The sequence below is a fragment of the Coregonus lavaretus genome, assembly GCF_964263955.1.
Source record: "Coregonus lavaretus genome assembly, chromosome: 28".
Lineage (NCBI taxonomy): Eukaryota > Metazoa > Chordata > Actinopteri > Salmoniformes > Salmonidae > Coregonus > Coregonus lavaretus.
In genome coordinates this window covers 41,499,591-41,517,417 of record NC_140015.1, presented here as the reverse complement: position 1 = coordinate 41,517,417, position 17,827 = coordinate 41,499,591, and the positions used below count along the sequence as shown (strand labels likewise).

Genomic DNA, 17,827 nt, shown 5'->3' with positions numbered 1-17,827 from the left:
AGGGGCAGTGAGGGGCAGTGAGGGGCAGTGAGGGGCAGTGAGGGGCAGTGAGAGGCAGTGAGGGGCAGTGAGGGGCAGTGAGGGGCAGTGAGGGGCAGTGAGAGGCAGTGAGGGGCAGTGAGGGGCAGTGAGGGGCAGTGAGAGGCAGTGAGGGGCAGTGAGGGGCAGTGAGGGGCAGTGAGAGGCAGTGAGAGGCAGTGAGGGGCAGTGAGGGGCAGTGAGGGGCAGTGAGAGGCAGTGAGGGGCAGTGAGGGGCAGTGAGGGGGAGTGAGGGGCAGTGAGGGGCAGTGAGGGGCAGTGAGGGGCAGTGAGGGGGAGTGAGGGGCAGTGAGGGGCAGTGAGGGGCAGTGAGGGGCAGTGAGGGGGAGTGAGGGGCAGTGAGGGGGAGTGAGGGGCAGTGAGGGGCAGTGAGGGGCAGTGAGGGGCAGTGAGGGGGAGAGGGGCAGTGAGGGGGAGAGGGGCAGTGAGGGGCAGTGAGGGGCAGTGAGAGGCAGTGAGGGGCAGTGAGGGGCAGTGAGGGGCAGTGAGGGGCAGTGAGAGGCAGTGAGGGGCAGTGAGGGGCAGTGAGAGGCAGTGAGGGGCAGTGAGGGGCAGTGAGGGGCAGTGAGGGGCAGTGAGGGGCAGTGAGGGGCAGTGAGGGGCAGTGAGGGGGAGTGAGGGGCAGTGAGGGGGAGTGAGGGGCAGTGAGGGGCAGTGAGGGGCAGTGAGGGGCAGTGAGGGGCAGTGAGGGGCAGTGAGGGGCAGTGAGGGGCAGTGAGGGGGAGAGGGACATAACCCCTCTCGCTCTAGCTAACCCACTCTCCCTGAGTGAGAGAGGTGCACACTTTGACAAACAGTTCAATGCTAAATCGGAGAAGTTCAGGCACTTAAACAATTTCAGAAATGTGCAGTTGTTCCTCTTTAAAATGCACTCCGAAATAGCTTTACCGTTTCAAACACCTTTAAAGCTGGTTTTAGTTCCTGAATACATTTCAAATGTATAGAAACCAGGTTATCAAGCAATTTGACATGCCATGTCAGAATTGAAAACAGAACGTGTTAATCTTGTGTCAAATTTCCGCTAGTGATAGGGTGCATTTGGGACTAAGGGTTAGGGGTTTGGTTAAGGGTTTTGGTTAAGGTTAGTGTTCAAGTGAGGGTCTGTTTTAGGTTTTGGCTAGTTGGGCTATAAATATGGATTGGAAAAGTCCCCTTAGTCTCTCAATCTAGTAATCTACTTTTGACCAGAGTTAGTCCCTCAGTCCCAACTGCCTCATTGATGAACAACAGGGTTGTATTTTGACCAGAGTCAGTCCCTCAGTCCCAACTGCCTCACTGATGAGCAACAGGGTTGTCTTTTGACCAGAGTCAGTCCCTCAGTCCCAACTGCCTCACTGATGAACAACAGGGTTGTCTTTTGACCAGAGTCAGTCCCTCAGTCCCAACTGCCTCATTGATGAACAACAGGGTTGTCTTTTGACCAGAGTCAGTCCCTCAGTCCCAACTGCCTCATTGATGAACAACAGGGTTATGTATTTTGACCAGAGTCAGTCCCTCAGTCCCAACTGCCTCATTGATGAACAACAGGGTTATGTATTTTTGTGGCAAAAGATAAACAAACTCTTAGATACTATCATTCTTCTCACTCATCGGCAACGTCTCCTTATGGCAGTTTGGACTGTGAGAGCCACGTCAACACAAACTACTGTCTCCCCCATGTGGATTTACATAGCAACTACAACCTCTGCAGCTGTAGAGTTACCAGGGAAGGGGGTGCAGGGTTTAGTTCCATACTAGCCAGTGCTTGACTAGGACTGAAATAGGTGCCGGTACTCATGTTGTATGCAGGAACTCCTCAATACTGTTGAGTTAATATTCTATAAGAGGTGCCGGAACTCCTCAATACTGTTGAGCTAATATTCTATAAGAGGTGCAGGAACTCCTCAATACTGTTGAGCTAATATTCTATAAGAGGTGCAGGAACTCCTCAATACTGTTGAGCTAATATTCTATAAGAGGTGCCGGAACTCCTCAATACTGTTGAGTTAATATTCTATAAGAGGTGCCGGAACTCCTCAATACTGTTGAGTTAGTATTCTATAAGAGGTGTAGGAACTCCTCAATACTGTTGAGTTAATATTCTATAAGAGGTGCAGGAACTCCTCAATACTGTTGAGCTAATATTCTATAAGAGGTGCAGGAACTCCTGAATACTGTTGAGCTAATATTCTATAAGAGGTGCAGGAACTCCTCAATACTGTTGAGCTAATATTCTATAAGAGGTGCAGGAACTCCTCAATACTGTTGAGTTAATATTATATAAGAGGTGCAGGAACTCCTCAATACTGTTGAGTTAATATTCTATAAGAGGTGTAGGAACTCCTCAATACTGTTGAGCTAATATTCTATAAGAGGTGCAGGAACTCCTCAATACTGTTGAGTTAATATTCTATAAGAGGTGCAGGAACTCCTCAATACTGTTGAGCTAATATTCTATAAGAGGTGCAGGAACTCCTCAATACTGTTGAGCTAATATTCTATAAGAGGTGCAGGAACTCCTCAATACTGTTGAGCTAATATTCTATAAGAGGTGCAGGAACTCCTCAATACTGTTGAGTTAATATTCTATAAGAGGTGCAGGAACTCCTCAATACTGTTGAGCTAATATTCTATAAGAGGTGCAGGAACAACAACAAATGTAGGTGTCGGTACTCAAGTCAAGCACTGATACCAGCACTAACACACCTGATTCAAAAAACCAACCAATCATCATCAAGACCATGATTATTTTTATTTAACCTTTATTTTATCAGGGAGTCATACTGAGCCCAAGGTCTCTTTTACAGGTGAGCCCTGAATTACATAAATTACAGAAAATAAACGCATCAGAAAAACACGCTCATAAAAAAACAAACACATTCATCAGTAATAAGGTCCTCAATCAGCTTTCTAAATTGCCCTAGAGGCCCCAAAACATCAAATTTGAGAACATAAAAATTAGCTGGATAGTGTTTTTTAGTGCTGTGCTGGAACAAAATCCTGCCCTGCACAGACTCTACTAGGATTTTGCTAGAGCCATGGATTGTTAGGGAGGATGTAGACATTGAAATTATGCAAACAAACTACATATTTATTTACTTTCATAAATGTATACAGAAGAATTAGCTTTAATTGTAGCTTATTTCATTCAATACACCATTATAAGACCACCTCTCTCTCTCTCTCTCTCTCTCTCTCTCTCTCACTTGCTTTCGCTCGCTCGCTCTCTTTCTCTGCAGTCAGGTGAGTTCAGAATAAATGTTTTTTTTATCACACCAAGTTTTGTCCAATAAAAGCCTAATCTCATTTATAGAATTGAGAATGAATCCCCAGAATGTCAGAGCTGAGGGCTAAACTGTTTATACAGTTACAAATGATAGGGTAGAGTGGGGTAGGATAGGGTAGGGTGGGGTAGGGTAAGGCTGCAGGAATAGGGTTGGATGTGGTTTGGGTTAGGGTTATGGTTGAAGTGGGCCGTAGACATTAAATTAAGGTTAGGGTTGTGGTTCAGGTTAGGGTTAGGGTTAGGGTTAGGGTTAGGGTTCAGGTTAGGGTTAGGGTTGTGGTTGTGGTTCAGGCTAGGGTTAGGGTTAGGGTTAGGGTTAGGGTTGTGGTTGTGGTTCAGGTTAGGGTTAGGGTTGTGGTTCAGGTTAGGGTTAGGGTTGTGGTTCAGGTTAGGGTTAGGGTTCAGGTTAGGGTTAGGGTTGTGGTTCAGGTTAGGGTTAGGGTTGTGGTTGTGGTTCAGGCTAGGGTTAGGGTTGTGGTTGTGGTTCAGGTTAGGGTTAGGGTTGTGGTTCAGGTTAGGGTTAGGGTTAGGGTTAGGGTTCAGGCTAGGGTTAGATTGAAACGGGTTACATTATAACCTGTAATGGTTACACTATTCAAATTAGGTCTTTTCCATGCAAAAGTGACATCAGTAATAACAATTTATAAGGCAGATAGTCCTAATCATAAGAAAGCCTTTTGACAGTTTACTCAGTAAACATTGCTTTTCTCTGCAGGGTCTAGAAGAAAGTGATCAAGTACTCGGGATATGCCTGATTGTCATGGAAAATGACAAACATAGATGGCCCTGATGGGTTGTCTGTCACGCTGTTGTAGAGTTCAACAGTTGTAGTGCTTTTAGTTGGAGGCACTTTCATCCCATGTCGTCCTACTGTGAAATCTCCAGTCAGAACCCGACATAGGTACATATACTTCTGCCCTTTGGGATCCGGTCTTGAGTATGTGTTACTGGCTGAGTAGCTGGCACCAACAGCAAAGTATGTTCCATTTCCATATGCTGCAGCTGAACAAAAATTATACATTGCTTAGGTTTTAGACTATTGCAGAGACTGAGTAAATGTCAAGCACAGGCTAAGTATACGATTTCTTAAAATCAAGAAAAACAGAATATTACATATAACTTTTTACCAATAACCATAGGAGTTGGCAGGACAGTAAAAAAAAATCTGGGACCAGGCGACTTGTCCATGGAACATACGTATCTATCTTACCGTTTTTCCCAGCGTAGCTCCGATTGAAGCCATGGTTGTTAATGTGATCGATGGTTGTGTGGCATGTTCCATGGAAGAGCCTCTTCTCATTCTTCTGGTGACCGTTCCTGAGCTCCATGTCCAGCTTCTTGATCTGGAGAGTCCTCCACAGGGTGGGGTTCTGGATCCTCTCAATCTGAGAACACACACACACACACTAACGGGCTAGACCGACACTAATCGAAGTACTCTTTTCACACTATGGGTTCTGGATCCTCTCAAACTGAAATAAATTTAGGGAAAATACTTTATAGGAGTAATTAATAGAATCTAAAATGTATCCTGAATACCTTCCATACATCTTAGATTATTATTGTGAGCTGAAAAAGATCCAGACAAACAAATATCTGGCTAGCTGACCCCTAGCTGACCCCTAGCTGAGCTGCGGTGCCTCATCATTATTTCAAGGCACCGCAGCTCAGCCAGGGGTCAGCTAGGGGTCAGCTTAACTAAATACTAACACACAAAGCCTCTAATAAACAAACCATTTAAAATGGCTGATCTCAAATCAAATTCAAATCAAATGTATTTATAAAGCCCTTTTTTTACATCAGCAGGTGTCACAAAGTGCTTATACAGAAACCCAGCCTGAAACCCCAAACAGTAAGCAATGCAGATGTAGAAGCACGCTGGCTAGGAAAAAAACTCCCCAGAAAGGCAGGAACCTAGTCAGAAACCTAGAGACCAACAGCTGAGTCTAAACTAATCAGCCCATTAGACACACACCCATGCAGAGAACGTCCAGAACATCCGAAGACATAAAAATAACTACAATGGGAAGTATCTTTTGGAAAACAGGTAGCCTACCTTTATAACGTTGTTGGGGCAGGTGGCTCGGAACAGGTTTAAGACTTCATTGTGCTCTGGGCTTCCTGTCTGGATGAGGCAGGACAGGCAGGAGGTGTTGGCTGGCACGGCGTCCCAATGCTGAGGGAGACTCTCAATGGGTTGACCTAGAGCAAACACGGTTATCACTAAGATGGTGAACAGTTAGCATTTCCCCATAAGAAACCATGTCACACTTAGCCATCATGCTAACACTAGCTGGGCATGTGTAGCTGTATACAGGATATGATAGTCAAGCAATCAATCAAACACATTTTATTTATAACGCCCTTTTTACATCAGCAGATGTCACAAAGTGCTATACAGAAACCCAGCCTAAAACCCCTAACAGCAAGCAATGCAGATGTAGAAGCACGGTGGCTAGGGAAAACTCCCTAGTTGCTAACAGACTTCCGGCTAATGGACATGTTGAACTTGAACTTGGCTTATTCCCTTGTTAACTAAGGTTAAAATAACAAATTAACTCTGTTTTGAGTACCTGCTAACTGGTCGATGCATCTGCTTTTTAGTCTGTTTCCACAGGTGTTGGTAGCAGCCCCGTCAGGCAGGATGACCTTGTGCATTTGCCCCCGGACAGAGACCTCCACACGGGGCTGCTTCATCTCCAGCGCCTGCTGCAGATGGATGTTAAGGATGTGGCGGAAGCTCTGGTACTGCCCCCCTGGCTGCCGTGGAAGCTCTGGTACTGCCCCCCTGGCTGCCGTGGAAGCTCTGGTACTGCCCCCCTGGCTGCCGTGGAAGCTCTGGTACTGCCCCCCTGGCTGCCGTGGAAGCTCTGGTACTGCCCCCCTGGCTGCCGTGGAAGCTCTGGTACTGCCCCCCTGGCTGCCGTGGAAGCTCTGGTACTGCCTCCCTGGCTGCCGTGGAAGCTCTGGTACTGCCCCCCTGGCTGCCGTGGAAGCTCTGGTACTGCCCCCCTGGCTGCCGTGGAAGCTCTGGAACTGCCCCCCTGGCTGCTGCTGATACTGCCAATCCACCATGTTGCTGGCCACTTTAATATTCCTGTCTGGATCTTTTAGGGTCAGGTCCTTGATCAGACGATTTACTTGACCCACTCTGGAAGAAATGTGGAAGACAGCCGGATCCACTTCCCGGTCCTCGATGGCAAAGTCCTCATTCTTTTGTGGCTTGTTAGCGATGCCCCAGTTGAACAATGCTGTGTGAACATGGGACACAAAACATTGTGTTTATGAAATAAATATATTTCTATATTCTAATAGGGTATTCTATAGAATGTCATATAGAATCAGTCTCTCCCTCTTACCGTGAGGTTTTACGTATGTAGGCTTTTTGCAGGTGATCAGATATTCAGGTAGAGCCTGGTGACCATTGAAGATGACCCAGGTGTCTCTGCCTCCTTTCACACTATGATACAGGGTGAGTGGGTCTCTGGCAAAGGGAGGTGGCACAATGAGACCAGGACAGCCAACAGTTGACTTGCCAGTCAGCACCTGTGCCTCAATGAAGTACAGGTACTCCTCGTCAGGTGAGCCCTTCCACAGTGTCTCTGCCCCATGCACGCTGCCACTGAAGTAGATCCCCTCTCCAAGCTTTGGCTCTGTGGATGAAACATATTATTGCACTATTGTAATACAATGTAAGAGAAAGTGGACTCCATTGCAACATAAAACCGTTTTGTGATGGTTGTGTGTTATTTTAGCTACACACCAGTAATAGGTATGTGCTTTGATTGAAAACGACTTGTGAAAGTTGCCAACCTGCATTTTATGATTTCGGTAGTTCCACGGATAGAGTAAATGTTGGCTAGCGTAACTATTAATTTCAACTAATTTTAACATTCTGTCATAAAAAGCACATGCTCAACTTCATAAAAAACATGTCTTCCCATCTCAAAGTTTTTAAATAATAAAACAACTAAAGTGCCATTAAAGTAACATGGTTGAGGTCATCATCTTAAATCAGCCATAAATATCTGTCAGGGTGTCAATGTGATGCGGTAGGACGAAGTCAGGCGCAGGACACAGAGCTAATCGAAAACGTACTTTACTCGTAGGTAACGTAAATAACATAACCTCCACGCAGGGAGGAAACAAACCCGCTCACCAGACGACAACCAAACAAGAACAAACATGCACAAAATACAGTGGGAGCCAGACGGTTAAATAGGGAAGTAATCAATACATAATGGGAACCAGGTGTGAACAATAAAGACAAGACAAGTAGAACACAGAAACATAGATCGGTAGCAGCTAGTACTCCGGCGACGACGAACGCCGAAGCCTGCCCGAGCAAGGAGGAGGAGCAGCCTCGGCTGAATCCGTGACAGTACCCCCCCTTGACGCGCGGTCCAGCCATGCGCCGACACCGGCCTCGGGGACGGCCAGGAGGATGCGGCGCAGGGCGAGTCGGATGACGACGGTGGAAATCCCTCAACATGGAGGGATCGAGGATGTCCCTCCTAGGGACCCAGCACCGTTCCTCTGGACCGTACCCCTCCCACTCCACGAGATACTGCAGCCCCCCCACCCGACACCTCGAATCCAGGATGGAACGGACCGAGTACGCCGGTGCCCCCTCGATGTCCAGTGGAGGTGGAGGAACCTCCCGTACCTCAGACTCCTTGAGTGGACCAGCTACCACCGGCCTGAGGAGAGACACATGGAACGAGGGGTTAATACGATACTCAGGAGGAAGCTGTAACCTATAACAAACCACGTTCAATCTCCTCAGGACTTTAAATGGCCCCACAAACTGCCGACCCAGCTTCCGGCAGGGCAGGTGAAGGGGCAGGTTTCGGGTCAAGAGCCAGACACCGGGGCCTCACTGCGGAGGCGGTCGGCGCTCGCCTTTTGTCGCCTGATGGCCCGTTGCAAGCGTACATGGGCAGCATTCCAGGTCTCCTCCGGGCGCCAAAACCATTCATCCACCGCAGGTGCCTCGATCTGGCTCTGATACCATGGTGCCAGGACCGGCTGATAACCTAATACACACTGAAACGGAGACAGGTTAGTGGAGGAGTGGCGGAGGGAGTTTTGGGCCATCTCTGCCCAGGGGATGAAAACCGACCACCCAGACGTTCCATGAACGCCCTCCAGACCCTTGAGGTGAACTGGGGACCCCGATCAGATACAATATCCTCAGGTACCCCGTAGTGCCGGAAGACGTGTGTAAATAGGGCCTCCGCAGTCTGTAGGGCCGTAGGGAGACCGGGCATAGGAATGAGACGGCAGGACATAGAAAACCGATCCACAACGACCAGGATCGTGGTGTTTCCTTGTGACGGTGGAAGGTCCGTATCGAAATCCACCGATAGGATTGTGGAACGGGGAGGGGTTGTAATTTCCCTCTGGGCAGGTGTCTAGCTGCCTTACACTGAGCGCACACCGAGCAGGAGGAAACATAAACCCTCACGTCCTTGGCTAAAGTGGGCCACCAGTATTTCCCACTAAGACAGTGCACTGTCTGACCGATGCCAGGATGACCAGAGGAGGGTGACGTGTGAGCCCAATAGATCAATCGATCGCGGACCTCTAACGGCACGTACATACGACCCTCTGGACACTGGGGGGGGGGAGTGGGCTCTGTACGTAACGCCCGCTCGATGTCCGCATCAAGCTCCCACACCACCGGTGCCACCAGACATGACGCCGGAAGTATGGGAGTGGGCTCAATGGACCTCTCCTCTGTGTCATACAGTCGGGACAGGGCGTCTGCCTTTGCGTTCTGGGAACCTGGTCTGTAAGAAAGTGTGAACACAAAACGAGTGAAAAACATGGCCCACCTTGCCTGGCGAGGGTTCAATCTCCTCGCCGCCCGGATGTACGCCAGATTGCGGTGGTCAGTCAAAATGAGAAAAGGGTGTTTAGCCCCCTCAAGCCAATGCCTCCACACTTTCAGAGCTTTAACCACAGCTAACAGCTCCCGGTCCCCCACATCATAGTTGCGCTCCGCCGGGCTGAGCTTCTTCGAAAAGAAAGCACAGGGGCAGAGTTTTGGTGGCGTACCCGAGCGCTGACACAGTAGAGCTCCTATCCCAGCCTCGGACGCGTCCATCTCTACTGTGAATGCTAAGGAGGGATCCGGATGAGCCAGCACCGGAGCCGAGGTAAACAGTTCCTTCAGGTGACCAAACGCCCTGTCCGCCTCAGCTGACCACTGCAGGCGCACCGGTCCCCCTTCAGCAAGGAGGTAATGGGAGCCGCTACCTGACCAAAGCCCCAGATAAACCTCCGGTAGGAGTTGGAAAACCCTAAAAATCGCTGCACCTCCTTAACCGTGGTTGGAGTCGGCCAATTACGCACGGCCGAAATGCGGTCAATCTCCATCTCCACCCCTGATGCAGACAGGCGGTGACCTAGGAAGGAGACAGACTTTTGAAAGAACAGACATTTCTCCGCCTTGACGTACAGGTCATGTTCCAATAGTCGACCAAGCACCTTGCGCACCAGGGACACATACTCGGCTCGTGTAGCGGAGTATATGAGAATATCATCTATATACACCACTACACCCTGTCCATGCAGGTCCCTGAAAATCTAATCTACAAAGGATTGGAAGACTGATGGAGCGTTCATCAACCCGTACGGCATGACGAGGTACTCATAGTGCCCAGATGTGGTACTAAATGCCGTCTTCCACTCATCTCCCTCCCGGATATGCACCAGGTTGTACGCGCTCCTGAGATCCAATTTTGCGAAGAAGCGTGCCCCGTGCAATGACTCCGTCATACTAGCAATGAGCGGTAGTGGATAACTGTACTTGACAGTGATCTGATTGAGACCCCGGTAGTCAATGCACGGGCGTAAACCTCCATCCTTCTTCTTCACAAAAAAGAAACTTGAGGAGACAGGTGAAGTGGATGGCCGAATGTATCCCTGCCCCAGAGATTCTGAGACATATGTCTCCATAGCCGCTGTCTCTTCCTGTGACAGGGGATACACATGACTCCGGGGAAGTGCAGCACCTACCTGGAGATTTATCGCATATTCCCCTGTCGATGGGGTGGTAATTGAGTCGCCTTCTTTTTACAGAAGACGAGAGACAAATCGGCATATTCGGGGGGAATGTGCATGGTGGAGACATGGTTTGGACTTTCCACCGTAGTTGCACCTATGGAAACACCTACACACCTCCCCAAGCACTGACTTGACCATCCCTTGAGAGCCCTCTGTTGCCATGAAATCGTGGGGTCATGAGAAGTTAACCAGGGAAGCCCCAACACCACTGGAACGCAGGAGAATCAATCAGATAGAGACTAATTTTCTCCTCATGACCCTCCTGCCTCTTCATCCAGAGTGGAGCTGTGACAGCCCTAATCAGGCCTGACCCTAAAGGGCGACTATCTAAGGCATGTACAGGGAAGGGCACATCAACAGGAACAATAGGAATCAGCAACTATGGGAAAACTGACGATCAATAAAGTTCCCAGCTGCGCCTGAATCTACGAGCGCCTTATGCTGGGAATGAGGGGAAAACTCTAGAAATACAATATCAACACACATATGCGCAACAGGGAGCTCTGGGTGAGTCGGGGGCCTACTCACCTGAGACGGTCCACCAGTGCTCTGGCTACTGCCTCGACTCCTTAAAGACCCTCCCCAGCACCGACCAGCAGTGTGTCCTCCGCGGCCACAGTTGGTGCAGGAGATGGCCCTTCTTCCGGTCTCCCTAAGCGCAGCACCTTCGAGCTCCATAGGGGGTAGGGTCGGAGGTGCTGGGGGATGGAATGGACGGCCCCTGATCCGGACGTCTGCGGGTTGCCAACAGGTTATCCAGCCTTATCGACATGTCCACCAGTTGGTCCAGGTTAAGGTTGGTGTCCCTGCAGGCCAGTTCCCGACGAACGTCCTCCCGTAGGCTGCATCGGTAGTGGTCGATCAGGGCCTTCTCATTCCATCCTCCGCTGGCAGCCAGAGTCCTGAAGTCCAGTGCAAAGTCCTGTGCGCTCCTCTTCCCCTGTCTGAGGTGGAATAGACGTTCCCCCGCTCTCCCCTCCGGTGGATGATTGAATACCGCCCGAAAGCGGCGGGTGAAATCTTCATAGCGTACTGACGCTGCGTCTATTCCTCCCCAGTCTGCGTTGGCCCACTCGAGCGCTCTTCCCGACAGACAGGAGATGAGGGCGGACACGCTCTCGTATCCCGAGGGAGCCAGGTGGATGGTAGCCAGGTAGAGCTCAACCTGGAGCAGAAAACCCTGGCACCCGGCAGCTGTACCATCGTATGCCCTCGGGAGCGAGAGCCGAATCCCACTGGACCCAGGTGACGAAGGGGTGGACAGCGGTGTGGGTGGTTGTGTAGTTGGAGGAGGTGTAGGATAACCACCTCTCTCCCATCGCTTCATAGTGTTCAACACGCGCTCTATTGCGGTGCCGAGAGTCTGGATCATGGTCGCCTGCTGTTGGACACGTTCCTCCATTGATCCGGACGAAATGAATGTACCTGCTGACTCCATTTACGGTGCGTGTTTCTGTCAGGGTGTCAATGTGATGCGGTAGGACGAAGTCAGGCGCAGGACACAGAGCTAATCGAAAACGTACTTTACTAATAGGTAACGTAAATAACATAACCTCCACGCAGGGAGGAAACAAACCCGCTCACCAGACGACAACCAAACAAGAACAAACACGCACAAAATACAGTGGGAGCCAGAGGGTTAAATAGGGAAGTAATCAATACATAATGGGAACCAGGTGTGAACAATAAAGACAAGACAAGTAGAACACAGAAACACAGATCGGTAGCAGCTAGTACTCAAGGCGACGACGTACGCCGAAGCCTGCCCGAGCAAGGAGGAGGAGCAGCCTCGGCTGAATCCGTGACAATATCCTTCACTACATTTCTAAAGACAATAATGTACGTTTTACTCCATACATTTTTCCTGACACCCAAAAGTACTCGGTACATTTTGAATGCTTAGCAGGAGAGGAAAAGGGTCCAATTCAGGCACTTATCAATAGAACATCCCTGGTCATCCTTATTGCCTCTGATCCGGCGGACTCACTAAACACACATGCTTCATTTGTAAATTATGTTTGAGCGTTGGAGTGTGCCCCTGGCTTTCCGTAAATAACAAAAACAAGAAAGTGGCGCCATCTGGTTTGCTTATTATAAGGAATTTGAAATGATTTGTACTTTTACATTTACTTTTGATACTTAAGTATAATTAAAACCAAATACTTTTAGACATTAACTCAAGTAGTATTTTACTGGGTGACTGACTTTTACTTGAGTCATTTTTTATTAAGTATCTTTACTTTTACTCAAGTATGAAAATTGGGTACTTTTTCCACCACTGGTGCAAACTCTGAATCTCTCTTACCATCAGGTGGTGTGAACTCCATCTGAATCTCTCTTACCGTCAGGTGGTGCAAACTCCATCTGAATCTCTCTTACCGTCAGGTGGTGCAAACTCCATCTGAATCTCTCTTACCGTCAGGTGGTGCAAACTCCATCTGAATCTCTCTTACCGTCAGGTGGTGCAAACTCCATCTGAATCTCTCTTACCGTCATGTGGTGCAAACTCCAACTGAATCTCTCTTACCGTCATGTGGTGCAAACTCCATCTGAATCTCTCTTACCGTCAGGTGGTGCAAACTCCATCTGAATCTCTCTTACCGTCAGGTGGTGCAAACTCCATCTGAATCTCTCTTACCGTCATGTGGTGCAAACTCCATCTGAATCTCTCTTACCGTCATGTGGTGCAAACTCCATCTGAATCTCTCTTACCGTCAGGTGGTGCAAACTCCATCTGAATCTCTCTTACCGTCAGGTGGTATAAACTCCATCTGAATCTCTCTTACCGTCAGGTGGTGCAAACTCCATCTGAATCTCTCTTACCGTCAGGTGGTGCAAACTCCATCTGAATCTCTCTTACCGTCAGGTGGTGCAAACTCCATCTGAATCTCTCTTACCGTCAGGTGGTGCAAACTCCATCTGAATCTCTCTTACCATCAGGTGGTGTAAACTCCATCTGAATCTCTCTTACCGTCAGGTGGTGTAAACTCCATCTGAATCTCTCTTACCGTCAGGTGGTGCAAACTCCATCTGAATCTCTCTTACCGTCAGGTGGTGCAAACTCCATCTGAATCTCTCTTACCGTCAGGTGGTGCAAACTCCATCTGAATCTCTCTTACCGTCAGGTGGTGCAAACTCCATCTGAATCTCTCTTACCGTCAGGTGGTGCAAACTCCATCTGAATCTCTCTTACCGTCAGGTGGTGCAAACTCCATCTGAATCTCTCTTACCGTCATGTGGTGCAAACTCCATCTGAATCTCTCTTACCATCATGTGGTGCAAACTCCATCTGAATCTCTCTTACCGTCAGGTGGTGCAAACTCCATCTGAATCTCTCTTACCGTCAGGTTGTGCAAACTCCATCTGAATCTCTCTTACCGTCATGTGGTGCAAACTCCATCTGAATCTCTCTTACCGTCATGTGGTGCAAACTCCATCTGAATCTCTCTTACCGTCAGGTGGTGCAAACTCCATCTGAATCTCTCTTACCGTCAGGTGGTATAAACTCCATCTGAATCTCTCTTACCGTCAGGTGGTGCAAACTCCATCTGAATCTCTCTTACCGTCAGGTGGTATAAACTCCATCTGAATCTCTCTTACCGTCAGGTGGTGCAAACTCCATCTGAATCTCTCTTACCGTCAGGTGGTGCAAACTCCATCTGAATCTCTCTTACCGTCAGGTGGTGCAAACTCCATCTGAATCTCTCTTACCGTCAGGTGGTGCAAACTCCATCTGAATCTCTCTTACCATCAGGTGGTGTAAACTCCATCTGAATCTCTCTTACCGTCAGGTGGTGTAAACTCCATCTGAATCTCTCTTACCGTCAGGTGGTGCAAACTCCATCTGAAAGCCCACTCTGCTGAGCAGGTCACAGAATTGCGCAGGCAAGCGCTGGTACATTCGCTGAGAAGAGCTAGACACCTGCAACTGCCTCTTCATGAGGTCAAAGACCTGCTTCAGAGCTTTGTTCTCCACCTTCTCAACCTGTAACGCATCAGCCATGGACATATTTGATGAATTATCAGGCAGTAAATATCACAGATTGCACCTTTAATGTTATTTGTTGTTTCTTGTGACACTCACCCTGACAATTTGAAGCCCGGGAAAATGTTGTTGTCTTTCTTTATAGTCAGAACTGTTGTCATCCACAGGCTTCCTTGGGGAACTGGTGGGAGATTGCGTGCCCATGAAACTCAACTCTTCTTTTGCAAAATCCTCTTGGACTTTGCAGCACAGGGCTTCCACCTCTAACACAGCAGCTTTTAACCATCTAGAAGCCCCCTTGATGGTCATTCCAAAGCGGCCATCTTTAAAGTTCTCCTCGATGGAAACTTCCCTCTTGGTCTGAAGAGAAAGAAGCTCTTCAAACTCCCTCTGGCCAAAGTGCTGGATGAAATTGTTGTGAATGGTGATTATGTTCTTCGAGGCAGGGTTCAAAACATCAAAATACCAGCGTCTGGCCTCCCTCAATGTCTCATGATAGGCACTGCAGAGCTTGATAAACGGTTGAATACTTTTCCTTGCATCTCTGGAGTCGGAATGGACCGTTGCATGCTTAAATCCTTAAAGATGAGACATAGAAGAATAATTGAATTCAAAATACTGTAAGAAACACTAAGAAACACTGTAAGAAATACTGTAAGAAATACTGTAAGAAATACTGTAAGAAATACTGTAAGAAATACTTTAAGAAATACTAATAATCCCGATCATGGTACTCTTGTTTTAACAACTCTCAGTGTTTTAACAATGACGTCTGCACAGAGAGGCAAGGGAAAGTTGAACAGGCCAGAACTGATGGCCACAGACTGCAGCTTCTCTTGATTTACCATCTTTAGAATGCTCATTGCAGTCTTTGTGAGTTCTGGCACAGCATCATCAATATGATATTGCATTGGTTTGTATGGAAAGCATGGACCCACAGCATGAATTATCTTCTTGCACGGTAAGCGTCCAGGTTCGGCAACGATGGCATCTCCCGTTGACAACTTTCCGTAAAAGCTTTGTGTACTGGTCACTCTCTCGCTGGATATCTGGGCCACCGGCATCACACAGCGCCCTGGCGAGACCTCCCGCATGGTGGAGATTCACATTGGCAGAATTGACCACAGCATCTGCTTTATGAGTGGTAAAGTCATATTTCCATACTGATACTTTGAGGCCCTTTGACAGCTGGGCAGAAAACCTTTCCTCACCTGGCATCTTGAACTTCCTTGCACCTGCACCGGCATCAACACCATGGAGCACAGCAGTACATCCGAACTTGCTTTGCAGGACATATGTCAGAGCTGGCCCGCATTGGTCCAGGATGCTCACCATCTCCTCCTCCAGAGGAATAGTCTCCGACCTGGCCATTGCTCACACAGAAAAGGGAATATTGATCTGAGGAATGAGGAGAACATTTCAGATCGATTAAAGATGGACGCTGCGCCACTGTGGTTGTTTTTGTTATTGTTTTGTTGACCAAGCGGAGGTGAGGAGGTGAGGAGGTGAGGAGGTGAGGAGGTGAGGAGGTGAGGAGTGTGAGGAGGTGAGGAGGTGAGGAGCGTGAGGAGGTGAGGAGGTGAGGAGGTGAGGAGCGTGAGGAGGTGAGGAGGTGAGGAGGTGAGGAGGTGAGGAGGTGAGGAGCGTGAGGAGGTGAAGAGGTGAGGAGGTGAGGAGATGAGGAGCGTGAGGAGGTGAGGAGGTGAGGAGGTGAGGAGCGTGAGGAGGTGAGGAGGTGAGGAGGTGAGGAGGTGAGGAGCGTGAGGAGGTGAGGAGGTGAGGAGCATGAGGAGGTGAGGAGGTGAGGAGGTGAGGAGCGTGAGGAGGTGAGGAGGTGAGGAGGTGAGGAGGTGAGGAGGTGAGGAGGTGAGGAGGTGAGGAGCGTCGTGCAACGTGGTGAAAGAAAAACATGTCCCATGATGCAATGATGTCTGAGGGGGGGAAAACACAGCGTTGGTTGTTTGAAGTAACTTTCTTTGTAGTTGTTATACCACAAACGGACGTGGCAGTTTCACCATTAAAGTATTCTAATAAAATAAAATAAAATGTTATTTGTCACATGCGCCGAATACAACAGGTGTAGACCTTACAGTGAAATGCTTACTTACAAGCCCTTAACCAACAATGCAGTTTTAAGAAAAATAAGTGTTAAGTAAAAAATAGATAAGTACAACTTTTTTTAACTAAAATAACAAAGTTTATAATTAAAGAGCAGCAGTAAAATAACACTAGGGGGGCTATATACAGTGGGGAAAAAAAGTATTTAGTCAGCCACCAATTGTGCAAGTTCTCCCACTTAAAAAGATGAGAGAGGCCTGTAATTTTCATCATAGGTACACGTCAACTATGACAGATAAATTGAGAAAAAAAAATCCAGAAAATCACATTGTAGGATTTTTAATGAATTTATTTGCAAATTATGGTGGAAAATAAGTATTTGGTCACCTACAAACAAGCAAGATTTCTGGCTCTCACAGACCTGTAACTTCTTCTTTAAGAGGCTCCTCTGTCCTCCACTCGTTACCTGTATTAATGGCACCTGTTTGAACTTGTTATCAGTATAAAAGACACCTGTCCACAACCTCAAACAGTCACACTCCAAACTCCACTATGGCCAAGACCAAAGAGCTGTCAAAGGACACCAGAAACAAAATTGTAGACCTGCACCAGGCTGGGAAGACTGAATCTGCAATAGGTAAGCAGCTTGGTTTGAAGAAATCAACTGTGGGAGCAATTATTAGGAAATGGAAGACATACAAGACCACTGATAATCTTCCTCGATCTGGGGCTCCACGCAAGATCTCACCCCGTGGGGTCAAAATGATCACAAGAATGGTGAGCAAAAATCCCAGAACCACACAGGGGGACCTAGTGAATGACCTGCAGAGAGCTGGGACCAAAGTAACAAAGCCTACCATCAGTAACACACTACGCCGCCAGGGACTCAAATCCTGCAGTGCAGACGTGTCCCCCTGCTTAAGCCAGTACATGTCCAGGCCCGTCTGAAGTTTGCTAGAGTGCATTTGGATGATCCAGAAGAGGATTGGGAGAATGTCATATGGTCAGATGAAACCAAAATATAACTTTTTGGTAAAAACTCAACTCGTCTTGTTTGGAGGACAAAGAATGCTGAGTTGCATCCAAAGAACACCATACCTACTGTGACGCATGGGGGTGGAAACATCATGCTTTGGGGCTGTTTTTCTGCAAAGGGACCAGGACGACTGATCCGTGTAAAGGAAAGAATGAATGGGGCCATGTATCGTGAGATTTTGAGTGAAAACTTCCTTCCATCAGCAAGGGCATAAGTTAAGATAAGATAAGTACAACTTTTTTAAACTAAAATAACAAAGTTTATAATTAAAGAGCAGCAGTAAAATAACACTAGGGGGGCTATATACAGTGGGGAAAAAAAGTATTTAGTCAGCCACCAATTGTGCAAGTTCTCCCACTTAAAAAGATGAGAG

At 48.1% G+C, this 17,827-nt stretch overlaps 1 protein-coding gene across 1 annotated transcript; it reads right to left on the bottom strand.

The window, feature by feature from the left end:
* Window positions 1–3,395: 3,395 nt before the first annotated feature.
* Window positions 3,396–15,875, bottom strand: LOC311103290 (uncharacterized protein). Its single transcript, XM_084144823.1, has 8 exons — window positions 15,572–15,875; window positions 14,460–14,938; window positions 14,198–14,360; window positions 6,664–6,957; window positions 5,878–6,555; window positions 5,361–5,506; window positions 4,515–4,689; window positions 3,396–4,306 (listed from the first exon to the last, which is right to left on the bottom strand). Exons 1-8 carry the CDS (start codon window positions 15,729–15,731, stop codon window positions 4,023–4,025), a joined length of 2,379 nt encoding a protein of 792 aa, XP_084000949.1. The 5' UTR covers window positions 15,732–15,875; the 3' UTR covers window positions 3,396–4,022.
* Between the last annotated feature and the right edge of the window lie 1,952 nt (window positions 15,876–17,827).